At 45.1% G+C, this 22,611-nt stretch overlaps 3 protein-coding genes across 4 annotated transcripts; all 3 read left to right on the forward strand.

The window, feature by feature from the left end:
- Positions 1 to 1,536: 1,536 nt before the first annotated feature.
- On the forward strand, positions 1,537 to 5,643 carry LOC109764223 (uncharacterized). 2 transcript variants are annotated; one of them, XM_020323069.4, is made up of 5 exons: positions 1,537 to 1,697; positions 2,355 to 3,907; positions 3,986 to 4,670; positions 4,753 to 4,833; positions 4,923 to 5,643. In XM_020323069.4, exons 1-2 carry the CDS (start codon positions 1,649 to 1,651, stop codon positions 3,716 to 3,718), a joined length of 1,413 nt encoding a protein of 470 aa, XP_020178658.1. In that variant the 5' UTR covers positions 1,537 to 1,648; the 3' UTR covers positions 3,719 to 3,907; positions 3,986 to 4,670; positions 4,753 to 4,833; positions 4,923 to 5,643. The 2 variants fall into 2 exon arrangements, with proteins under 2 accessions (XP_020178658.1, XP_040254516.2); XM_040398582.3 differs by lacking the exon at positions 1,537 to 1,697 and having other exon boundaries at positions 3,323 to 3,865.
- Positions 5,644 to 7,252: 1,609 nt separating this feature from the next.
- On the forward strand, positions 7,253 to 9,658 carry LOC109764227 (laccase-4-like). The gene is made up of 4 exons (XM_020323073.3): positions 7,253 to 7,420; positions 7,539 to 8,064; positions 8,180 to 9,154; positions 9,240 to 9,658. The coding sequence occupies exons 1-4, from the start codon at positions 7,316 to 7,318 to the stop codon at positions 9,368 to 9,370; spliced, it is 1,737 nt and encodes a 578-aa protein (XP_020178662.1). The 5' UTR covers positions 7,253 to 7,315; the 3' UTR covers positions 9,371 to 9,658.
- Positions 9,659 to 12,598: 2,940 nt separating this feature from the next.
- On the forward strand, positions 12,599 to 17,561 carry LOC109764221 (putative 3'(2'),5'-bisphosphate nucleotidase, mitochondrial). Its single transcript, XM_020323068.3, has 9 exons — positions 12,599 to 12,782; positions 12,889 to 13,021; positions 14,608 to 14,710; positions 14,794 to 15,029; positions 15,115 to 15,174; positions 16,428 to 16,810; positions 16,927 to 17,005; positions 17,111 to 17,161; positions 17,257 to 17,561. The coding sequence occupies exons 1-9, from the start codon at positions 12,682 to 12,684 to the stop codon at positions 17,398 to 17,400; spliced, it is 1,290 nt and encodes a 429-aa protein (XP_020178657.1). The 5' UTR covers positions 12,599 to 12,681; the 3' UTR covers positions 17,401 to 17,561.
- The last annotated feature ends 5,050 nt before the right edge of the window (positions 17,562 to 22,611 follow it).

Here is a 22,611-nt window from a genome sequence, read left to right on the forward strand (position 1 = left end):
CTTGATATGATGAAACCCTATATAGGGTTGAATGGACATATTTGCAGGCTATACGGTTATGGGTATGGTTAGAACTCTCTCTCTCTCTCATCATTTGCACAGGGAGCCCGCCATGACCGTTAGCTTCAAGTTCCGCCGCCAGATCCGGCCACCCAGGCACCTCCTCATCCGGATCTGCTCCTTGCCGCAGCTGCACACCTTCCCCAGCTCGAGATCGAGCACGTCGCCGCCATGGACCTCCTGTTCGTGCAGTAGCACGAGGGAGACGATGCCCCGCCTCGACCACGCGCCTAGGCGGCTTCCCCTTTGCCAGATGTGTGTGTGTGTGAGTGGATGAGAAAGAAGAAGACCAAGTCAATTTGTGTATGTGGCAAAAAAAATCTACCAACTCAGCCTGACCAGCGGGTCCAACCGATTAGTGATGTCATCCAAACGCTTAGCATTTTTCATTCGTGTTTTTTGCCACGGTCAGATTTTCGGTTCGATGCAAAGTGTCACGTTTTGTAAAGTGGTGGTTCTATGCATCTTACTCGATCACGTAACCTCCTCTTCCCCTAAGACAAAAATCCTCTCGCGAGAGTTAACAACTGAAAAACGTTGATCGTGTTGGGTGAGGCATCCTTCTATCCGTTGGGAATTGTACAAGGAAAGAAGTCGAGAACACACGTCAAAGATAGAGAGAGATGCCAACAACCATGTCGAATTGTTAAGTGATCATGCAAACGTTGGTACATGCACATAGGACACTGATACTATATTCGTGTATTGGACTGTAGTAGGTGAAGGAAAGATAGTGCTACGAACTGAAGTTACCTTTAGCGATTCTGTGGGACTTGGTTTCGGAGCTATGCTGGTTGCTTTGGCGACAGTGACCGGCTGAACTAATTTTCCATTGTATTGTGCCTTTCTCCAGGAGCTAGCCAATCTTGCTGTACCATGCAAGTGATGTTTCGATCATTAAGCCGCAGAACCTAACTTTGACTGATGTTTCTCCAGGAGCTAATCCAGAATACCTTGGATTAAAGATAATGTAAACGTCAATTTTGATCGACTACTCCGGAAAAAAAACATCCCAAATCTGTCATATATACAGTGGGAAAGATTGATGCGAAACCACCGAGGAGCACAAAATTCGGCGTCCCTAGTATATAGCTTTACCTACTTGTCGATCGGCAACGGAAGCCGTACCTGACCAGGGGTAAGGAGGAGGCATGCAAATTAAAAAGAGGTAATATCACTAGCAGTCACAAAACTTGCGTCGGATGTGCATTTTAGTGCTAAAACTTGTAAAATACATCGTTTTGGTCGCATAACTTGCATTTACGTGCACATACGGTCACAATCCCGTCTGCCTTCATACGACGTGCTGGCGTGGCATACCTGGCCCGCTGGCAGCCTCTGATTCCGCCCGGCGCGGCGCGCGCGCGTCTTCTTTGCAGAAAACCCCTTAGCCCGTTTCATAATTAGCTGAAAAACCCCTGCAACGGCGGAAACAGGCAGGCCTGCTATTTTTGCCCAAAGGGTCCCAAAAATGCTACCCGTTCATTCCCACTCCTCCTCACCGCTTCGTCTCCCTCCTCTGTGTCGCTCCTTTGTCTCCGTCGATTTTTCCAACACGGTGGCGGCTCGGCGGCCGTCGTCGTAGGACATGGATGACCCGCGTCGTCGGGTGCGAGGCGATCCAGCGCCGCCGTATGGTTAGTCCTACTGTCCTTTGTCGTTTCTGACTCTGCATCTGTTTGTTGTTATGTTCGCCGTCTTCGACGTAGTTAGGGTTCATGGGGTAGGGCGATCAAGTCTGATTGATGTACGTTGGCGCCGTGCGTAGCCCGTTCTGGACATAGGCATTACGTACGGATGGTTGTTGGGGCCATGCTTGCGGAATCGTGCTAGGGTTTAATTAGGGGTTATCGAGGAGGTCGCTTTATCCATAGAAATTGATGATCAGAGGAACGAGAGGCCTCCATGTAAATTGTTCTAGGGTTTAATTGGGGGAAATTATTTATTAGATATTTGACAATGTGTACTGCTGGTAGTTGAATCTTTCAAAAGTCTGAATGTGTGCAGTGTTATCTGAAGTTGCTTGTTGTCTCTGTAATCCTGCGCCTAGTTTAGTCGTTAGTTAAATCCAGTTAGGAATAAAACGGCTAGTGCATGAGCCTGTTTGTGCACTGACCGAGAAACGATCTTGCTGCCGCTGTCTGACATTGCTGCAGTTAACTGAAGTTGGCATTTGCTGAATTTTTTCTCTGAAATTGTTGGGAGGACTGATGTACTTGTTAACTGAATCTGACATTTGAACATGTGAATTCAACATGATGTACTGATTTGTTATGAACTCTTTTACATTGCAGGAGATTTTGATGGTCTGTTCAGTGTTGAGATCCACCATAGTGGTTTCTTTTGTGGCAGTGACATAAGCAGAACATACATGGACTATGAGGTTGATTGGTTTGACAATTGTCAGACTGACACTTGGTCCTTACTCTGGATTGATGACTTTCTTCTGCAGCTAGGCTATGATAGACAAGCTTCAAAGATTGATGTTTACTGGTGTTTACCAAGAAAGACAGTTAGTGATGGCCTGAAGCTCTTGACCTGTGATCCCGACATTGTTCTTATGATTTGTGCAACATTAGAGCACAAGAACCTGCTGCTGATAGTAGACCATGGTGATACCCTGCAGTCATTAAACAGAGATGATGTTCTGACAAATGGAGTGAAGGATCCACCTAAGGTTATTACTCCAAAGAGGCATGGAAAAGAAAATGTCAGCTATCCAGAGAAAGAGCAGAGTCCTAGAGAGAAAATGTCAAGGACAGGAAGGAGATCTATGTCATTTGGAGAAGGATGTAGCTCAAGGAATGCTATGGAGGAGGAGAATATTGAGGATGTTAACAATAGCGAAGAAGAGGGAAATGATGAGGATGCAGGGTCAGAAACAGATGAGGAGTTCTATGAGAGTGACTATGAAGTTGCAGAAGGTGATGATGATTTGTTTGAGGCAAATGTAGACAAAGATGTTGATGATCACAGAGAGAAGAACATATTGCCAGACTTTGAAGAAGAACTTCCAGAAGATGCTTTGGAGGACAGCCACTTAAATATGTCGAAAGAAGAGAAAGAGAAGTTGAAGCACAAATTCAGTACTTTCAACCCAACAACTGATCTGAATGCACCTGTGTTTAAGATTGGGTTGGTGTTTGCAGATATGAAGGAATTGAGGCATGCTCTCACTGCATACAGTGTAAGGAATAGGGTGAAAGTGAACAAGCTCAGAAATACTTCAGTATCACTAGAGGCTGTATGCAAGCCTGGTTGCACTTGGTACTTGAAGGCAGGTAAAGATAACAGGTCAAGTAGCATACAGATCAAGAAGTATGTTGACAATCACACTTGCACAAAAGCATGGGACCTGAGAGTTCTGACTGCTCCTTTTCTTACTAACAAGTTGAGAGAAGAATTCAGAGACAATGAAAAAATGCCTCTGAAGAAATTTTCAGATAAGGTGGAGACAGAATATAATTTGGTTCCACACAGGAGTAAGTTGGGAAGAGCTAGGAGAGCTGCAGTGAATCAAATAAGGGGAGTAGATGATGACCAATACAATACTTTGTGGGACTATGGTCAGGAGCTTAGAAGGAGCAATCCAGGAAGCCAGTTCTTCTTGTGCACTAAGGAAGTATTTGATGAGAAGACAAAGAAGGTACAAGAATGATCTATGGTCTATAGCAAGGTCCACTAATGAAGCTGCATACACCAGGAACATGGATCTAATGAAAGAACACAGCTTGGGTGCCTACACCTGGGTTGAGAAATTGGAGCCAAGAACATGGATCAAAGCATTCTTTGACCCATTTTGCAGGTGTGACATATTACTAAATAATATGTCAGAAGTGTTCAATAGGTTACTCTCTTGTTATTTTCTTGTCAACAACAAATCAAATGCCAACTGTGTGCTTACATATTTGGTACTATTTTGCAGTTCCATTTTGGATGCGAGGGAAATGCCAATTAAGTCAATGTTGGACCAAATTATGTGGAAGCTAACAAACAGGATTGTTGGTAAGCAGAGAGAGGCAGAGAAATGGACAGGCAGATTATGTCCCAAGATACAGAAGAAATTGGACAAGTATGTGGAGTGGGCAAAGAACTGCAGGGTGCAAGAGTATGGGCAAGGTGTTTTCAAGGTTTTCTCTTTGAACAACACATACATTGTTGACCTGAACATGCTTTCTTGTGAATGCAAAAGGTGGGTACTATCTGGCGTACCTTGCCATCATGCAATTGCATGTTTTAGGCATGAGAGAATTGAGCCAGAGAGCATGGTCCATTCATGCTACACTGTTGAGGAATATAAGAAGTGTTATGGATTTAATATGATGCCAATGACGGACCCACAACAATGGGAAAAAATGCATGGCATTGCTGTTCACCCACCCCTGTACACAAAAGTAATGGGCAGGCCTAAGAAGAACAGGAAAAAAGATCCAGAAGAGAAGAAGGACAAGACTGGGGTGAAAAAATTGAGCAAACATGGTGTGACCATGCATTGTTCTGTTTGTGGAGCTGCTAACCATAACAAGAAGGGCCACCACAATCATGTTAATCAAACAACAACTGAGGAAACAACAATTGAAGAAGAATATGACGATCCAAGCATAATTGCTGTACCATCCTTTGCTTATATATTTTCCCCTCTAATCTTCAAACTATACTTAAACATTGATACATTGGCTTCACCTGTTGCAGAACATCATGCCACACAGAGTCTACCCTCAACTCGATCCAACACAAACCCCTGACTCAATGGTTTACAAGATGCAAGAAATGGTAATATATTCAGTGACAAAATTATGCAGATGTAATTACCATTTAAGTGCTTACATACCCACCTTTTTATATTGTACTTCTGTGAGCAGGAGAAGTTTACATATCCAGCACCTAGGGAATTTGCCCCCCTACCTGAGTCTAGCTTCATTGCCAATGCCAGAGACTCAATTCCTATGGTTAGAGTTACAACAGCCATGTCAAGAGGCAGGGTGAGAAAGACTGCCAATGAGAAAGTTGCAAGGCCAAGAAAAAAGCAGGCAAGGGAAGGCAATATTGCAATGGGAAGCAATGTTGCAACAACTGGAAGCAATGCTCCAACAAGTGGGGCCAATGCAAGAGGAGGTGGCAATGCAAGAGGAGGGGCCAATGCAAGAGGAGGGGCCAATGCAAGAGGAGGTGGCAATGCAAGAGGAGCAAGAGCTGCTGCTCCAAGTTTCTACAACTTGCTATTTGGACCCGATGGATCCACAATACATGAACCGCCACTTGTCATGCAGGGTGAGGAGGAGGTCATTTTTAGCCAAAATACACCAGGAGCTAGCCAGGATCCTTATCTCTATGATGAAGGTTGGCCTGATGATTTGCATGACTTTTTGTCTTTGTAGTTTACATTACATGCATCTTTAGGTGAAAGTCTGATGGAGTTCATGAATGAACTTGTTGGTTTGGTGATGGAGTTCATGAATGAACTTGTGGTCTCTAGTTCAGTAGTTATTTAGAAGACAATGTGATAACAGTTATGTCACTTTTGGTTTGGTTCGTACGACTAAGAAACTACTTATGTTAGTGCCAAATATGTCATTTCGATTATGATATGTTCCTGTTCACTTAAGGTCAATTTGTCTGTGCTAGATCCTTGTTGCAAGTCTGCTATATTACAAATCTTGGCCAAAAGCTTAATAAAACAGCAGAAATGCTGTCCAATTTGGTCAAAAGAGTTGCTGGGATTTTTTGCCAAAACGGATTTATAAAACAGCAGAAATCCTGTCCAATTTGGTCAAAATAGTTGCTGGGATTTTTGTCAAAAATGATTTATAAAACAGCAGAAATTTGGTCAAAATGATCAATTGACTGAATTTCCCATCAAATCCACACACTGCCAATGCAACTGAAATCATCACTTTACTGAAAAATAGAGTGACAACACATAATTCAGATTACATTCAACATCATCCAACCTCTACTTCACAGCTAATGCAAAGACAATGGCGCACAAGCCTACACATATGGCTATTGCAAACACTAGCATCCTATCTCTACAGATCAATTTCTCCTTGTTGATCCTTGCAATCATCTTCTTTTCCATCTTATGCTTCTCCATCTCAGCCTGCTTTTCTGCATCTTTTTCTTCAACCTTTTTTCTGCAGCACCTTGTTCTTCCTATCCAGCTCAAAAATAACACTCCTCAAATCCTGCACAAGTCATGCACACATCAATACACTTATGCACTGCCAGATTCAGTTTTAGTTGTGTTTACTCCTATTTTACCTCATTCTTCCATCCCAACAACCTACTGCCTTTGTTGTTGCCCCGGTTTGCAACAACATGAGTCGGATCCAGTGAACATTCCGGCAACTCCTCCTCCTAAAAATCAATTATTTCTGAGAAAAAGTAGGGTAACAAATCGTACATGAACTAGACAGATCTGTTACCTCATAGTGGTTCTTCGATCCCCAGTGATACACCGCCGTGGGCTTCCATTCTTCCCCGTTCCATTCCTCTGCCTCGCGCTTCTCTAAGCCAGCGCCGCCCATCTCGAACAGATCCCGCCGCCGGCCACCTAGTGCACACGTCGCTGCGAGCCGCCGCCGTCTTGAACCGCGGGTTAGGGATTTGGGAATAGGGGGCAGCGATTTGGGAACAGGGGTTGCAGTCAGCTGTACAGAGGGCCACTGTCAGCAGGGTCTATTTTGCGTAAATAGTAAACGGGCCAAGGGGTTTTCTGCAAAGAAGACGCGCGCGCCGCGCCGGGCGGAATCAGAGGCTGCCAGCGGGCCAGGTATGCCATGCCAGCACGTCGTATGAAGGCAGACGGGATTTGTGACCGTATGTGCACGTAAACGCAAGTTATGCGACCACAACGATGTATTTTGCAAGTTTTAGCACTAAAATGCACATCCAACGCAAGTTTTGTGACTGATAGTGATATTACCTCAATTAAAAACCAGAGGTGATGGATGGCACGAATGCACTGGCTTTCGCTCGACTCCAAAGCTATAGTACTCCAGCTCAAGCTCCTGCCTTGATCGTTCATCCACCGAAGCACCTAACGAAAATTGACCACGTAGAATACCTCAAAGAAATGGGACGGTGGTACGTACGTAGCTGGTGGTACACGCTTGCAGCTTCCTACGTGTATATATAAACTCAAGTACTTGTTGGAACAAAAGCATTCCATCCTCACCTAGCCATACATCTGCTACTCAAGAGCTCATCAAGATCGGCAAGCTAGCTGATTAGGGCCTAATTGAAAACCCTGGCCATGGCGATTTCCTCCCGTCTTCCGGCTGCTTGCTCTCTCCTCATGGCGACTCTGATGCTGCTCATCGTTCAGGCACAGAGCATCACTAGACGCTACGATTTCAATGTAAGTATTATATGTATACACGTCCACATTCATCTATGCTCTGCATGCATTTCCGGGCGTGCACCTGATTTCTCACATGGATGGGGTTTGATCGTCTTCCAAACCTTGATCTCTGCAGGTGCAAATGGCGAACGTGACGAGGCTGTGCGCCAGCAAGAGCATCGTGACGGTGAACGGGGAGTACCCCGGCCCGACGCTGGTGGCGAGGGAGGGCGATCGCGTGCTCGTCCGCGTCACCAACCACGTCGCGCACAACATGACGCTGCACTGGCACGGCATTCGGCAGCTGCGGAGCGGCTGGGCCGACGGGCCGGCGTACGTTACGCAGTGCCCGATTCAGACGGGCCAGAGCTACGTCTACAACTTCACCGTCGCCGGGCAGCGCGGCACGCTGTGGTGGCACGCGCACATCTCCTGGCTACGCGCCACCGTATACGGCGCCATCGTCATCCTCCCCAAGCTCGGCGTGCCTTACCCGTTCGTTGCGCCGCACAAGGAACTTCCTCTTCTCTTCGGCGAGTGGTGGAGGGCGGACACGGAGGCATTGATCAGCCAGGCGCTCCGGACGGGCGGCGCCCCAAACATCTCAGACGCTTTCACCATCAATGGCCTCCCTGGGCCGCTATACAACAGCTCCGCTAAAGGTACATTGCGCTCACTCTGTGCTTCCATGCGTCTTAATCGTCAAAGTGTCATAATTGCAACAACAACAAAATCGTCAAAGTGTCATGCTTACCGTGCACCCATGACACTTTGCAGACACGTTCAAGCTGAAGGTGGAACCAGGAAAAACATACCTGCTGCGCCTCATCAACGCTGCTCTCAACGACGAGCTCTTCTTCTCCGTCGCCAACCACACACTCACCATCGTCGAAGTCGACGCAGTTTATGTCAAACCGTTCCCTGTCAAGACTCTGATAATCTCTCCGGGCCAGACCACAAACGTGCTCCTCACAGCCAAGCCGTTCTATCCCAAGGCTAACTTCTACATGTCCGCCGCGCCATACTCCGTCATCAGGCCTGGCACGTTCGACAACACCACCGTCGCCGGCATCCTCGAGTACCACAACCCTCATTCCGCCTCCGAGTCAAGCTTCGACAAGGACCTGCCACTCTTCAGGCCTACTCTGCCGAGGTTCAACGACACCGGCCTGGTCACCAACTTCACCTCCAAGCTCCGGAGCCTCGCCACACCGCAGTACCCGGCGGCCGTGCCGCAGTCGGTGGACAGGCGGTTCTTCTTCACGGTCGGGTTGGGCACACGCCCTTGCCCCGTGAATGCGACATGCCAGGGGCCTACCAACACCACACAGTTTGCGGCAGCCATCAACAACATCTCCTTGGTGCTTCCTTCCACGGCGCTCCTTCAGTCGCACTTCACAGGCAAGTCTCGAGGTGTCTATGGGTCAAACTTCCCGGTCCTGCCCCTCTCACAATTCAACTACACGGGGGTATCGCCGAACAACACGAACGTGGCCACCGGGACCAAGCTGCTCGTGCTACCATTCAACGCGTCGGTGGAGCTGGTGATGCAGGACACGAGCATCCTTGGCATCGAGAGCCACCCTCTGCACCTGCACGGCTTCAACTTCTTCGTTGTCGGGCAAGGGTTTGGCAACTACGACCCTGTGAATGACCCAATGAGGTTTAACCTCGTCGACCCCGTCGAGCGGAACACCGTCGGCGTGCCGGCTGGTGGATGGGTTGCCATACGGTTCCTTGCTGACAACCCAGGTAAACAGAGTTGCATATACTCTCTATATTCATGAAACTGGATGTTTAGCCTGTACTCATACGTGTGATATGCATCTATCCGCAGGTGTATGGTTCATGCATTGCCATTTGGAGGTGCACACAACTTGGGGACTACGAATGGCATGGTTGGTGCTAGACGGGAGCCTGTCGAACCAGAAGCTGCTCCCCCCGCCATCCGATCTTCCCAAATGCTAGTCGGAGAGGATCAAAGTTGTTGATTTTTCCTCATTTACCGGTTTGCTAACTAGCAATTGATTTCTCCTTCAGAAGATTTTTAGTGTATTAAATCAGTGTGCGGGTCTTGTAATTTTCTTGTGTTTTCTAAATATTTTATTAATACTTTGTAGCGACAATGTTTTGACTCTTCTCGAATAAGCAATGACTTCAATAGAATGTCCGAATCTTTAAGCCATTTTTTGTTGGCATTTCATGTTGTTTAGACCATTTGTTATTAAAAATAAATGTTCATTAGTTTCAGTGAAACTATCTTTAGAGGTACAAATAGCATGATTGGCTAAACTTACATGAGCTAAAATAAACTTCAATTCTTATCTTCACATGCTCGATGAATATAGAGCGCTACAAGTATTTGTTTTGAACCATTTGTTCCACATTTTGAACTATTTAGCATTTATATTAGTTAATTTCCATTTCCTAGTGAAATTGGATGTGATTTATCACACGACGGATATTTTCCGATTTATTTCCATCAACACCTTAGTCAAAGTAGTACATGGCAATCTTTGGGAGATAGCGCGAGTGGAGATCACGCTTTTTAGGGTGGCATGGAGAGCCTAACACATTGGAGGAGGGGACGGTGTACACATGAGAACATGCCATGTGTGATTTGTAAATGACGGTTGAATGTGTGCATGATGCTTTATTTGTGGTTGATGCAATTTGCTTAATTTTCTTAAGAATGTGTACATGATAACTTTTAAAACTAATGTTGTTCATCCAAGTGTGGGTTGTTAAACGACATAATAAGGAAACAAATTAAAGTCTATATAAGGTGATTTTGTGTTTACAGTGGCAGTTGTTGCTCGTGGTAGTAGTGATTTCCCGCGGCATCCTCAACAGTTTTTTGCGGGTATCAGACACTAAAATTGTCGAAGCACTTGCATTGCCAGAGGCTCTCTCGTTGGTAGATGATCATGACAGGCCAATACTTTCAAATTGCTAATGAGATTATGGCTATAGCATCAGATTTTGATGATATTGCTTTCCGCCTCATCTTTGATGGCCTTTGGGCCATGTAGGTGCAAGGGGCCTCGGCCCCCTGCCGACGGGAGGGACCTCGTTCTCGTTGTTGTTAGGTTCATCGTTTTGGTTGGGGCTGTGTGGTGGCGACGACGTCCCTCGGCAGGAATAATGTCTCCCACATTCTATCCCGTCCTGATCGTGCGCCTAGCTTCATTGGAGGGCGTGTGAAGGTGTGTCTCCGTCAGATCTCGTGGGATTCGGTCGGTGTTGGTTTTCGGTGAATCTATTTCGATTTGGTCTTCGTTCATCTTCGTTTGTGTGTTTATAGATTCGATCCTTCCAATCTACGACTTTTTTCATCGGCGATGGTTGCTTCTCTGGTGCGCTGGTGGCCTTAGCACACGACTTCTCGACTGTCTATTACAACTAGATTTGCCCGACTTCGGGGAGGGAGAGGCGATGACGGTGTCGCGCCTTCGACTCACATGTGTGTTTGTAGTTGTTGCTAGGTGGTCCACGGACCCGACTGTAATTTTTATTAGCTCTGGTGTCCTTTGTACTGTCAGTTGTTATAATTAAGAATGAATGGATTGAAAGTTGGGCAAGTCTAGCGAACGGCCGGCTGCTCGGTAGCCGTACCGAGCGGTCGGCCTAAATTCTAAATTGTGTGCGCGCACTATTTCTGTCTATGCTACAGATTTGGTCTAGTAGTCCCTTTTTCTGCTACGTATAAAATGCCAGCATATGCATCTCTCCTTTTGTGCATGCATATGCATGTGCATGTGTTTGTTCACATTTATTTTGTGATTTTAAAATTTTAAAAAGGCATAATTTTCAATCCGCGTGTCGAAATTCAGATCCGTTTTCACCGTTGGAACACTCGCGACGTGCTCTTCAAAAGTAGATCCCACATGGGGATGTTTCGACGAACTAGTCTTCCTGCCAACTAAACATCAATGTGCGTGCAACTAGACTATATTGCCGCGCCAACTGAGCATATATGTGTAACTAGTCCTGCCAACTAAATATCAATGTGTGTGCAACTAGACTACATTGCCGCCTCGGTTGCGCATAGGTGTGTGTGCAACTAGTGTCCTGCCAACTAAACATCAATGTGTGTGCAACTAGACAACATTATAAGCCAACTGAGCATATATGTGTGCAACTAGTCTTCCTGCCAACTAAACATCAATGTGCGTGCAACTAAATTACATTACAAGCCAACTAAACATCAATGTATGTGCAACTAGACTACATTACAAGCCAACTAAATATCAATGTGTATGCAACTAGACTACATTAAAAGCCAACTAAGCATATGTGTGCGCAACTAGTCTTCCTGTCAACTAAACATCAATGTGTGTGCAACTAGACTACATTACAAGTAGGGAGGATGGTTGCACATCTACGACTAGGTAGTTGGCCACGGCAGTAGACTAGTTGCAAATTAGGTTGTCATGATTATGCAGCCCTAAAATTTTGTTTTGAAAAATGTTGCATCATGTAGTACTAAAATTGCACAACACAGTACTAAATTTGCACCATATAGCTCCAAAGTTGGCATAAAAAAAAATTCATCGAAACATACCCCATGCGGGATCTAATTTTAAAGATCTCGATGTGAGGAGTCCAAAGATGAAAACGGATCTAAATTCCGATGCAAGGTTTGAAAGATATGACTTTTTAAATTTTTGTGAAAGATAGTTAAATCAGTCACATACGGAGAGAGATAATGAACATAACGTACTACTTTTTCTTCTAATTATATTCCCTGGCCCACTATTTTAAAGAGCAACAGTCCAAAACCAGTTCAAATGATTCAACACAGATGGCACCTGGACTATGTCCGCGCGGAATCGAGTGGCCAGGAGCCGACCGCTCGGTTCGCCCAAACAATGCGTATGCACTTTTTAGATTTTAGGTTGAAAGTTTCTTGAAAAAATATTTTCAAACAGAGAAGCTCACACACTTGCCGGTTCATCACTTTGAAATAATTTCGGCCTGTTTGTTTGGCTGATTGATCCATCTGAGGCCTGACTCCTGGTAGTAGATGAAAACGTCTCCTCCCACTAAACGCGCGTTGCTTAAAATTCTGAAATAAATTCAAAATAATACGAACACTAAGATTTGAACTTTGGTAGACTAAGAATAGCACTGTCCTCTTAACCATCCAACACAGCTTTGGTTTGCCCCAAATACTTTTGTTATGTGATCAACAAATGGGTACATAATTTCTGAAGAAAAAAAAACATGTTTCAACAGTATCAGCCGTCCTGCTCCCGCCACACACACCCATATCACACATGCCGCTCCTCCACCTCTCGCTTCCGGCGCACCGTCTCCTCGTCGGCCGCCGGCGACTATTCGCCCCGCTGACGCCTCCTCCCTCTCGTATCTCGATAAGGTTTCCCTCGCAAGCTCCCAGGCCATGCATCCATCCTCCGATGTGATTTCGGTAGCAGCAACCGCCGCCGCCGCCTCTTCGGCTGATCTGTTCTGTTATTGGACAGGGCGGCAGCGTTGATATCGTCAGCCGCGGAGGATGGATGCGATCTCCCCTTCCCGCCAGAGCGCGCTCCCCACCACCGCGAGCTCGCCGCAGCCGCCGCCTCTGTCGAGCGCGCCTGCCGCCTCTGCGTAGACGTGAGTTGACCTCATCCCCTCCTCTAGGTTTCAGATTGGGCGCCGGGGTCGTTGCCATTCGGTGGCATAGCAGTGATTTAACACTGTAAAGTAGGAGTAGCTCTCTTGATGTAAAGTTCGATGGCAACAAAGTTGAGAAAAAATTAGAAAGGATCAACTAATTTGCATATTATTCTCTGAAGTCAATTCCTGCGGTGTTGAAATTTATTTTGCAAAAAAAAGAGTGAAAAGGTCCGTGGAACACCGAAAAGTCAGTTCCTTGCAAATGTTTGATAAAGCACGAGACATATTGTGTGAAGAGGTTCATTTCTGGGGTAAAGTTTTGTAAGACAGAACATTTTAAGCATCCAATGCGTAATGCAGTATGCTAGACACAGAGAAAATCCAGTCATTTCATGTACTCGGTAGCTTTAGTAAAATCATCAAAATGATTTACCTATTCTAAAACACAGTTGTGTATTGTGGTCGCCATGTGAGTGTGATCATAAAAGGTAAACAATCTCATTTAGACAATTTTAACCATACACAGTAGAACAACAATAATATACTTCATTTTTTTCGAGGAACCGGCAGCAGCACTGCCTTTTCATTTAGACGAATATGAAGGTTTATGTACAGATGTGTCATGTTTTTGAAGGGAACTTGGCGGAAACAATAAGACAGGAACAGACTGACTATTACTCCCTCTGTAAAGAAATACAAGAGCGTTTAGATCACTAAAGCAGTGATCTAAACGATTTTATATTTCTTTACGGAGGGAGTACCTTATAGCCAATACCTTCCATGGCATGGGCGTGCCCAAAAGCCATGTCGCGTTGGAGAGCCAGAGCGGCAACCTCAAAATGGGTGAGGCGGTTCCGCTGAAGATGCGACGATTGTGTTCCTTCCATATGTTCCACAACGTGTATAAGAGAATACCACTCTGGCATCGCTTGACCTCCTTCAGGCCATTGGAGATCATCTCGTCCCACCAATGTGAGACTGCCGTGATGAATAGAAGCGTTGGGTCCGCCACCATATCCATATTCTCTCCCGTTCAATCTTTAACGTGGCCCCAGACCGCTGTCAAGAAGGGGCAGTTCTTGCAGAGGTGCATGGCCATTTCCGGCTCCCCCAGACATAGTTGGCATGGCAGATCATATGGCCATCAAATGCTTCATATCATGCACCGTTTATTTCTGAAGTATTGACATCACTCAGTTTAGTATATCTAAGTTCTTTCCAAAATACAACATATATACCTGAAAATAAGGATAAACTATGGGATAGTTAGGAAATAAAAGGTACATCCATTCACTGAAGCCAGAATTATTTCTTGTGTATCAGGTCTTAGTTTAAGTTCAATAGGCAAAGACCAATTTTGGTCTAGTTAGTTTTGTTGCGGTTACTGAGAAGAGCATAAGTAAAAAACAGAAGCCCCAAAGGTTTCAGCAGCAATAGACTGCACTAAACCCAAACGTTGACTTCGTGAGTTCTCAGTGCATCATTTAATGGTGATGTAATAAATTCAAATGCCTAGCATGTTATCGATTGTTTAGCTGATAACCTGAGCTACATTTTGCTGGTTAATTTGTATGCCTTGACAGGTGAAGAGATCACTTCTTTCAGGTGGAAGGAAGATTCTTGAAAAGAATGACCAAAGTCCTGTGACAATTGCAGATTTTGGAGTTCAGGCCCTTATCAGCTTCGGTAATTCATAGCATAATTCCTTAGTTCAGCTTAACATATGCACTTTGTACCTTTATCTGATGCCATATTTACCCTACTGGAAGAGCTCCAGCAACTGTTTCCATCAATACCTCTGGTGGCAGAAGAGGACTCAACATTTCTGAAGTCATCTAATCCTGATGATAACAGTGGTAATGTACTCATTGAGTCAATTTCAAGTGCTGTCGCAGACAAAGTGAAAAATAGTGGTTCACCTTTAACTCATGATGATGTATTGAGAGCTATTGATAGAGGAGGCAAGGACGCTGTCTCCTTTGATTCAAATCCTGCTACTTATTGGGTAAACTGCCAAGTTTTCATTAATCGCATATCAGGATCTGTAAAAGTTCGTTCCACTGAGTTATCATGATGCTGTGGTTTTGAAGGTACTTGATCCAATTGATGGCACTAAAGGTTTCTTGAAAGGAGATGATGCTCTGTATGTGGTACAGCTCTCTGTTTATTTGTTTCTTTTTGCTTGAATGAACGGCAGGAGCTCTTCCTAATTATTTTATGGGAGGGAAAGATTATGTACAGGGGGCTAAAAGACAAACAGCTAGGTGCCAAAACTATTTAATCTGTACAAGAGCTTGCAGAAACACCATTAGGCTGGCTGAGATAAGTAGGTAGCTAGCAGTCTATCATTGCTCCATCCCATTGCTCATTGTCTTCACAAACTTCGTATGCATTCTGTCTTGGGCTTAAGGGTTGATTCTGCAAGATTCTACTACTCCTCTACATACATAAATTCTACCAGCTATGAATAACTAACCCAATGGAGTCATTCGATGCCTTTCTTTTGAAAATTGTGCCTTTCTCTCGTCACAAAGCTGACAGGGAAGCCAAGTTGTAAGAGTCCATAATATTCATGATGTCACAGCCTAGCCAGCTGAGTACCGTATTCCGCACAAATTTAGCAAAAAAGGGGGCATATTGGAACATCCTTTCCTGTGATGTGTCAGTGTATGGGGCAAGATTGTTCCTGAAGGCCATCCACTCTTGGTAGGGTGGCTCTGTGTTCATTATAAGGCTCATCACTGGGTATCGCTGACTGCATCCTGCAACTTGGAGTACAATCGTTGTTACAGAACTGCAACGGCATAGACCTTTGTTATGAACATTTTCTGGACATTATGTGTGTTGGACACTATCTTCTCAAACGCACATTAAAATGCGTATTGTACTAGAAAATGTCGTGATGATCCATATTGGACTGTTTATATGTGTAGCTTGTCTCAGGGCCTCCATCATGTGTTCCTTTGTAGCATAAGCGATCTAGATGCATGCATCAAAAGCCCCACTCAACATTATGAGACTCATAGCACGTTGGGGTTTGTAGATTGATGATTTTCCACATGGTTCCTCACTGAAACAAACCATATTTAACATTGTAACATCGTCATTTTATTTACTGGCGTAAAGTTTGCTTGCAGCTTTTTTTTAATGAAACACTGTCCTTTTGGATTTGCAATCTTTGATAATACCAAGTATGACAAAGTAGGATATCTGAGTACTTAGTTTGGCAAATTAGGGTTGGTAAATACCATTTTTGTTCGCTCGTCTGTGGTAGCTGTTCAGTCTGAATTTTGCAGGTCCATGCTTTCTAAAATTCTAAGTGCTACCTGAGCAATAGATCATGGTCACTACATTTTCGTATTATTTTTCTTCTGATATGAAGCTATTCTTGCTTTGTCTTAAGGTCGGTTTGGCTCTTGTGGTGAACGGGAAGGTAGCAGTGGGAGTGATGGGATGTCCAAATTGGACCAATGGTACCACGGCAAACAAGAAAGAAGAAAATCTTGATCCCTGTCCTGGCAATGGCATCCTTATGGTGTCTCATGTATGCTGTGGTACTTGGTCTAGGCACTTGTCTCCTGAGATTGGCCAGTTCACCACAGCACAGGATGTTTGGAAGAGATGTTTTGTTGATGCATGTTCAGTTGTGCACATGGCACGCTTCTGCATTCCGGATAGCCAAACTTGGAACATGATACCATTATCCGTCCTCTTTGACTCAACAACAGATGAATCTGATACTCGAGATGAGAATAAAATTCTTCTCCGATATGCTTGCTGTGGCAGGTTTGTTGCATTTTCTATTTATTACCAGCATTATACTAGAAAAGTATGTTAGGTTGATAGTGACTATCTTAGACTGATCATCGATGAGTGATAATGCTCTTGCTGATGTTTTGTAGCTTGTGCAAATATATAATGGTAGCATCTGGGAGAGCCTCAGTTTTTTTCAGTCGAGCACGGGTGAACACTCAAATCAAGGTGTCCTCTTGCTTGAAATTCCAATGGTTCTGCATGACAAGTTAAACAACTTGCGGACTATGTTTACACATACGCTGACCTTGTCTACTCCCACTGTTTGCATAGGCTTGGGATCATGCTGTTGGGATGATTTGTGTGCAGGAAGCTGGTGGTCAGGTATATACCTCTGTCTGAAATCTACATTTGTTCTATCGACTAACCGGCATTAGTATCATAACTTTTGTAATTTTGCAATTTTTTGAAACTGACAGATCAGTGACTGGAGTGGAGAACCGTTGGATCTTGCAGCTGACCTAACAGGGCGAAGAATTCTGTACCCTTCAGGCGGTGTTCTTGTCACAAACGGCGCTCTGCACGACAAGCTCGTCGAACTGATCTCAGCAAACTATAAATAGTAGATGCAGTGTTGCGCAGCTTCAAACAGGAGCATGATTTTGTTCTGTCTGTAACATTTTACCGCATGACAAACTGTATCGGGTCTCGCATTCATAGAGGTAAACCACAGCCTTGTTCAGAATATTTACATGAATCAAATAGCACAGTTCCCTTTGACTAATGAGCACCTGAATGAATTTGGCAAGCAACGTCACCCAGAAGCTATAGGCGTGAAATGCGGTACCGTGCTCGATGTTCCCTTGAGTCGGCATCTAAATTGCCTTCAGAATTATACAGTCCTTGGCCTTCAGAGTCTCTGCATCTGTTGGATAACCTTGAGAAGGTTGCATTGCATGGTCGTACGACGTCCACGCAGGCAAGCACCCCTGAGCCGAAGGCCTCATTCAAGCAAAGCTTGCAGCGTGGAGAAGCGAAATCTCGGACAAATCTGACATCGCTGCACCTTGCAACATGTTTGGCCACCAATTCTCTTCAAGCCCAAGAAAAAGGCACCCCCAAAGCTTGCAGGATAACGACCTGCAGAGATCGTTCGTAATGCAAAATTGCCACCTTATAAGCATGATTAGCCCAGCAAATCCACATCACGTACACCCGGACGACCTTTACTGCTGCAGCCACTACGACGGTCTGGACACTGATCCGTTGGCCTCTCCGGTGACACGTACCTCCGCCTGCCGCGGGTTCAGTAAACCGAGATGACCCGACATTATATCTTCTTGCTGTAGCCTATGCTGACTTCGATGGGCGCAATAAGAAAGGCTACTGATCAGATGTTTTTGTGTGCAGAAAGTCGTAATTATCGTACGCGTCTTCAGAATAGCTCTGCTGCGTAAGCAAGCTAGCTTAGCTATCAGGGTGAAATTAAGTTGTCCAAGGCATCAAGAGGGTTAACTTGATCTGAAATGCTGCCTGTCGCTTGCTGCAGGAACCGCCCATGCTTGCCAAGAGTCAGCCATTCCGGCATGCAAACCCCGGCTGATTGACCAGCGGAAATGACAAGTGTACAAGTGGTTGGACTTCAGATGTCGTGAAAGTGTATGGAACGAGCCAATGCCGTTCTTGCCCAGATCAAGTGCCAAATGCTCTCAAGTGTATGTGCTGGTGAACTACTATTTGCGCTGGCGTCCGAGATCGAGCATTGTCGGCGCTAGTTTCGTGTATTGAGCTACGCAACTGAGATCTTGGTATCTCACTTGACACCATATAAAAACATCAAGGAAATTGTTGTTATAATGCTTAATCAACAACAAGCGGTGCGTATTGGACACTAAGCATGAGGTCTTTCTTCTCCAAAAAACAGTGCTTGCATGAGCATGAGCTAGCGTCGGAACGGCCAACCAATGTACTCCTACTACATATGAACAGCTGCGTATGAACAGCCGAAAACAGGTACCAAATGTTCTGAATAATTCCGATTTATATACTCCTCAGCACGTCCTTTCAGTCAGACATCTGAACATTAATTTCTCTCCTTCTCTTTCTAGCCACAAACTGCACTCCATCATGAATTGTCCTCTGATGCTCTGACCCATATGCTGAATCGACCAAGGTCCAAGGCATATACGGAACCAAGTGCGCTAGCTGTTTTTATGCCACCAACTCGCCGCATCCAGATGACAATAATGTCGCATAAGAAAGATACACCCCTAGAAAATTAAATGTCCTGCTTGCCGTTTCCAGGCCATATGCATCCAGGGAGCAAGTACGATATGCATGGGCCATGACATGAAATAACAATGTTTCCCGCCCATCTACTCTTGCTAACTATAGGCGGAGGCGATCCAGGTCACAACCAAACGAAACCACAGCCACGGGCGCCTCATCCTGGCCACTGACAAATATTTTTATGGAGCAGCTGGGAGTGATGCAACGGAGGCGCCAGTTTGTATGTTGAGTTGACAGTTTGTTGACACCTCATCCATGGATCCACGTATGTACGTACCTCGTCCCCCATGCAAATACCATAGTTTTCTACGGACCCCACGCATGAACAGTGATCACAGGCTCGCAGAGATGCCAAAAAAGAAAAAAGAAATAGTATAGGAGATCGTCACAGCTATTGCAATTAACTAACCTCTCAATCATGTTCATGCCTGATCACCAAATGAATGTTCTAGCAGGATCAGGTTCAGATAATACACTTAACTATGCATGGATGCCCTGCACAAACAAAGGAGGTAAAGATTAACTGGCTCATGCGTAAGTACTGGCTGGAGTGCACTATTTTACCTTGCATTGGTTGATCTGATCGCGCTCCAACGTGGCGACGCCTGATCCGTGATCACAGGTGCTAATCAACCATTCCGGACTATAGAAAACGCGATCACATCCGCGTAAAGTGCAGCAAGACGAAGTCAGAGTTGTCTTGGCCAGCCAGCTCCACAATAATCTACAGTATCTAACGCGATGCCTTTGCGTCTAAACAATGAAATCCACAAACCCCTGGCTAAAAATACACAATTATGAGAGGGATTTGAATACGTTAAACGTCAATGTTAGGATGAAGCAGGCGAGACCGGGGTGACCTCACGGAGATCTCCCGGATCACCCAACCGCGAATTAACTATTGCGCGCGCGCGTATAGAGAAGGACGCCGTAGCGCCTAGACTATTGGAGGCCGGGGGACACGTAGGCGCGTGTGTGCGTCGCGTTATTCGCAGCAACTCTCTGTCCGTCGCGTAGGTCAAAAGGGCGACGTAAGCGGTGCTCCGTTTCGGGCAGGGGATACGCCATGGAATCCTGATCTCGCGCCACGTGAGCCCCCGATCAGGTATTAGGGGAATACTTAAGAGCTTCATGCGGGCGGGTTAATGGTTGTTAATCTGAGGGCGTGTGTTGGCTCGCTTGAAAACTGCTGGGGATTTGTTTTGAGTAGTGCGTGGAAGAGGGCCGGTGTCTCCATGGCGAGAGACATGGAGGCGTATGCAGCTTATGTGTTGATTAATTAGAGTTAAGCTACTAGCAAATCTAGCTAGCTGGCTAGGTTATCCCTGTGTACTCCAACGCTTCCTGATTAAGTAGCTAAGTAGGTGGGTTAATTCTAGTATACGCCATGTTGTACGTATGTATCAGTGTATCTGATCGCGGATTAACAAATGGTGTAACATGCATGTCTAGCTTGTCCGTCTTATCTACTAATACGACGACCGGTCAAGTCTTGCAACAAATCTACTGTACTAGCGAGCTACTGTACCTAGCTAGTACACGTACGCATATATATGCGCCATGCGTACGTACTGGTGTACTACTCTCTGGGTTGCCGTATGAACAACGATCGCAGTGGAAGCTGCGCGAGAGTGTGATCTCACTGCCCGTACTTTTATCACCATATATATATTTTTTCCCTAGTGTTAATAGCGATCCATGTACGGACGCTGGTTAAAGTACTCCGGTCGATCCCCGGAAGCATCGGCAAGCATTGCTCGCTGGCACTTCACAGGTGTGCACGGTGCGCACACACGCGCGAGGCGCTGTCGTCGTTACGTCTGCACGCCAGTCTAATCACCTCTCGGTAATTTTAGCCTCCGGTTTCGTTCGGACCAGTCGGTTGGCACGTACTCCGTTTCACAATACATGCCTTTCATTTGTCAAAATATAGATGTATCTAGACATGTTTTAGTATATAGGTACATCCATTTTTTGATAAATGGAAGTAAGTATTTTGAAACGGAGGGAGTACAATTGAGCTCATCACGCATGCTCAATTAATTGAGCACTACTGGTAGTATGTGGTAAAAAAAGTTTAGATGCAAGCATGTACCCTTAACCGAAACAGTGATTGCATGTAGACCATTGATTGCATGCATGCTCCCCAATTAAGTCTGAGAAGGACGGTCGGCCAACTAGTCCGAAATAGCACTGTTCTATTGGACGCGGGGTTATTTTCATGACATACGATAATGATGTTTGCATTCGGAAATGGACGCCAAAAGTGGCTACTGCCTCCGAAAATTGTATAATGTTGCTGTGTGAATCCGTACCGTTAGTGGAGCGACCTGCAGACTACTAATCGCCTTCCCTAATTTGGACTTGGTTACCCCTCCTCCTGCTTAAACTAATTAAGACGGGTGCCTTATTTTGGAGGGCTGGCTAATCAGGGGGTAGCGGTACAGGTTTGTGGTTGGGCAACAGAGATCATTATTAATCATCTCACTACATTAGTATTAACCGCAAGCAAGCAAGCATTGTATAGGGCATTGACTGTTTTAGTCGCTGCGCGTTTGATGGAGTGGATGAGATATTTGTGCATTGTTAACTTTGCCGTAAGCTGCACAGTTTGGCTTTCTTTTCGTCCCTTCTCCAAATTAATCTTCTATTTGTGGATGTGCTCATCAGCTAAATTGAACCTGCTCGTTGGTTTCGTCTGCGCTACTAGCTTTTTTTGCGTCACCTTAATCTGGACATTAATATTGAATTTATGCACCAGCCAACTCATCCAAAAGTCCGAACTGATGGTGGGAGGTGGGCAATATATTTCAACACTCCCCCTCACGTCTAGGCTATTTTAGTCCTTAGACGTGGGATCGATGTAGGCTGCAGAATCGTTTTATTTAATACTGCGTTGGCAGGATTTTGAATTCAAGACCTCTTGGCTCTGATACCATATTGAATTTATGCACCAGTCAACTCATCCAAAAGTCCGAACTCATGAAGGAAGATGGGCGATATATTTCAACAATTAAATCAATAAATACTCAGTGCTGGAAAAAAACCTTCATTCAAGCGTGCTCTCGTGTTGTACTCGCATGTACGAGTGGCTTGATGTGTGCCGGCCGTGTCGAGCAATTATTGTGATGCACAAAAGGTCAATTGACATGGACACTACAAGCTCGATTGGCAGACACGCGTCCCTACCGGAAAGAGAGCTTAATGGAGTACCAAGTGAGTGTTGCGTGTTTCATGGAACTAAGACAACAAAAGACGATGCTAAATGCCAAGTAAGTTTCATTTTCACCCATTTAACTATGATCTTCTTCTTTGCAGGTGATTTAACCGCGATCTTGTACGTAGTAGTAATCTTTTTAGTAATATTATTAGGTATTCAGGGTACGTTCATGCTGTGTTGTACTACTCCTTATATGAGCCTTCACTTGCGACATCAATCGTTCATGCTTCGTTCACTCGTAGATCGCATCCGTACAACAGGGTAGTAGCAATATTCTCTCCCTGGTCGCGTTTTCCTGGCTTGATGTCACTTTCAGTTTCCTTTA

Source organism: Aegilops tauschii, chromosome 2, assembly GCF_002575655.3.
Source record: "Aegilops tauschii subsp. strangulata cultivar AL8/78 chromosome 2, Aet v6.0, whole genome shotgun sequence".
Taxonomy (NCBI): Eukaryota; Viridiplantae; Streptophyta; class Magnoliopsida; order Poales; family Poaceae; genus Aegilops; species Aegilops tauschii.

Coding starts and splice junctions, on each gene's coding strand:
- LOC109764221 (XM_020323068.3), top strand. CDS start 12,682: ATGCCGCTCCTCCACCTCTCGCTTCCGGCGCACCGTCTCCTCGTCGGC. Junction 12,783..12,888: donor CCCTCTCGTATCTCGATAAG/GTTTCCCTCGCA, acceptor GTTATTGGACAG/GGCGGCAGCGTTGATATCGT. Junction 14,711..14,793: donor TCAGGCCCTTATCAGCTTCG/GTAATTCATAGC, acceptor CCCTACTGGAAG/AGCTCCAGCAACTGTTTCCA.
- LOC109764227 (XM_020323073.3), top strand. CDS start 7,316: ATGGCGATTTCCTCCCGTCTTCCGGCTGCTTGCTCTCTCCTCATGGCG. Junction 7,421..7,538: donor CTAGACGCTACGATTTCAAT/GTAAGTATTATA, acceptor TGATCTCTGCAG/GTGCAAATGGCGAACGTGAC. Junction 8,065..8,179: donor ATACAACAGCTCCGCTAAAG/GTACATTGCGCT, acceptor GACACTTTGCAG/ACACGTTCAAGCTGAAGGTG.
- LOC109764223 (XM_040398582.3), top strand. CDS start 3,594: ATGATGACCAATACAATACTTTGTGGGACTATGGTCAGGAGCTTAGAA. Junction 3,866..3,985: donor TTCTTTGACCCATTTTGCAG/GTGTGACATATT, acceptor ACTATTTTGCAG/TTCCATTTTGGATGCGAGGG. Junction 4,834..4,922: donor TTTACAAGATGCAAGAAATG/GTAATATATTCA, acceptor TTCTGTGAGCAG/GAGAAGTTTACATATCCAGC.